Below are 1472 nucleotides of genomic sequence, written 5' to 3' on the forward strand. Positions count from 1 at the left end.
CATTTGACCTTAGAACTGAAGAAGCTTCTCGGATGAGAGGTGAAACGTCTTCAAGCAACTTAAAGAAGTCCAGACGCTTTTCTTTGCAAGCTCCTTTCACTGCCTCTTTAGGTTTAATTTATTTGTAACTAACTGGAATTCTTGAATCTAATGTAATTGTAGGTGGTAGGTTGGATAAATGTTTGACTCTATCCATTTGACTGATTATTTCATATTACAAGGATGGACCTGTGTTTCACCCATTGTGTGGCATTTCTGCTCTTTGTCAAATTTCATCCTTCAGGTTAGATTCTGTTAGTAAGGCTTGATTTTTGTAATTGGCAACGGTTAAAATGTGTCATCCTTTTACAGGCATTGCTCAACACACAAAACAAACTGCGAGCACTGGTCCCAAATTTCACCTTTAACTTGGGGTTTTCGGGAAAGTTCTATCACACAGGTATGCATAATCTTTCTGTTTTTCTACATTCACAACAGCCATGAACTTCTTTAGACTGCTCTATTCAAACATGCAGGTGAAAATGGAAACTTGTGTTCTGTGCTGGTGTAGTGACCCCTCAGTGTATTCAGAAGGTCACTCATTTCCTGCTGTGCTACATGTGGAAAAGTACAAATGTGGAACATAAAGCGGTTAAAGTATTCAACATGTCAACACAAGTAAAAATATTTCTAACGCTGCTTGTGGTTTTTGTTGCTTTATTTTGATCACAAGCTCTCTTTTTTTATTTCGGCACAACTTGAAGCCTGGAGCGAACTCTTCCTGCAGTTTCCTCCACAGTGTCTCCTCCGTTACTATATAAAGAGAGGGAGTCATTAGTCCCCTCATAAACACCTGTCCCCACTGCCAGCCTGACACAGTCTCATGAGATCACTGCAGCAGGCCAGAGACCTGCCGCAGTGCTATTGACATGAACCCTTTTACCAGATGTCGGTAACAACGTGTCCAATCCAGAAGAAATTAAACCATAGATGGTCCATAAATTATCTGTAATAATGAGAAAGGAAGAAGTATTCAACAAATGAAGAAAGGGAGGCGTGACAGGCATGGAAAATCACAGTACCAGCTGAAAAAGTTGATGACCACTTGTGGAGAGAGATCTGGAAGCAGCCTGTACAATTATTTCCAAGAAAACAATAAGTAATGCAACCACCATAGCCTGTATGCACGCTCACCATACACAACTCTGATGCTGAAGAAAAGGCATGTTGAGGCGTGTTTACAGTTTGCTGAAAAACATTTACACAAGCCTGTGAAATACTGGGAAAATATAGTTTGAGATTCTCTTGGATACGGGAGTCAAAGACACTACTTATCACCCCACAAACACCATGCTTACAATGAGGTTTGGAGGTGGGAACCTCATTGTGTGGGGCTGAGATTATCAGTGGTCTTGTATGTCTTCCATTTTCTGATGATTGCTCCCACAGTTGATTTTTTCACACCAAGCTGCTTGCCTATTGTAGATTCACTC

General features: G+C 40.8%; 1 protein-coding gene across 1 annotated transcript in view; it reads left to right on the forward strand.

Moving 5' to 3' along the window:
• Positions 1-1472, forward strand: part of LOC102194620 (bifunctional heparan sulfate N-deacetylase/N-sulfotransferase 2-like) — a 12915-nt gene that overhangs the window by 10271 nt on the left and 1172 nt on the right. Inside the window, exon 3 of the mRNA XM_005754836.2 lies at positions 352-439. Within this exon, the coding sequence (XP_005754893.1) occupies positions 352-439 (88 nt within the window). The remainder of the gene's footprint in view (positions 1-351; positions 440-1472) is intronic.

The sequence above is a fragment of the Pundamilia nyererei genome, unplaced genomic scaffold (genome assembly GCF_000239375.1).
Source record: "Pundamilia nyererei isolate P.nyererei 1_Seehausen unplaced genomic scaffold, PunNye1.0 scaffold00677, whole genome shotgun sequence".
Classification (NCBI taxonomy): Eukaryota; Metazoa; Chordata; class Actinopteri; order Cichliformes; family Cichlidae; genus Pundamilia; species Pundamilia nyererei.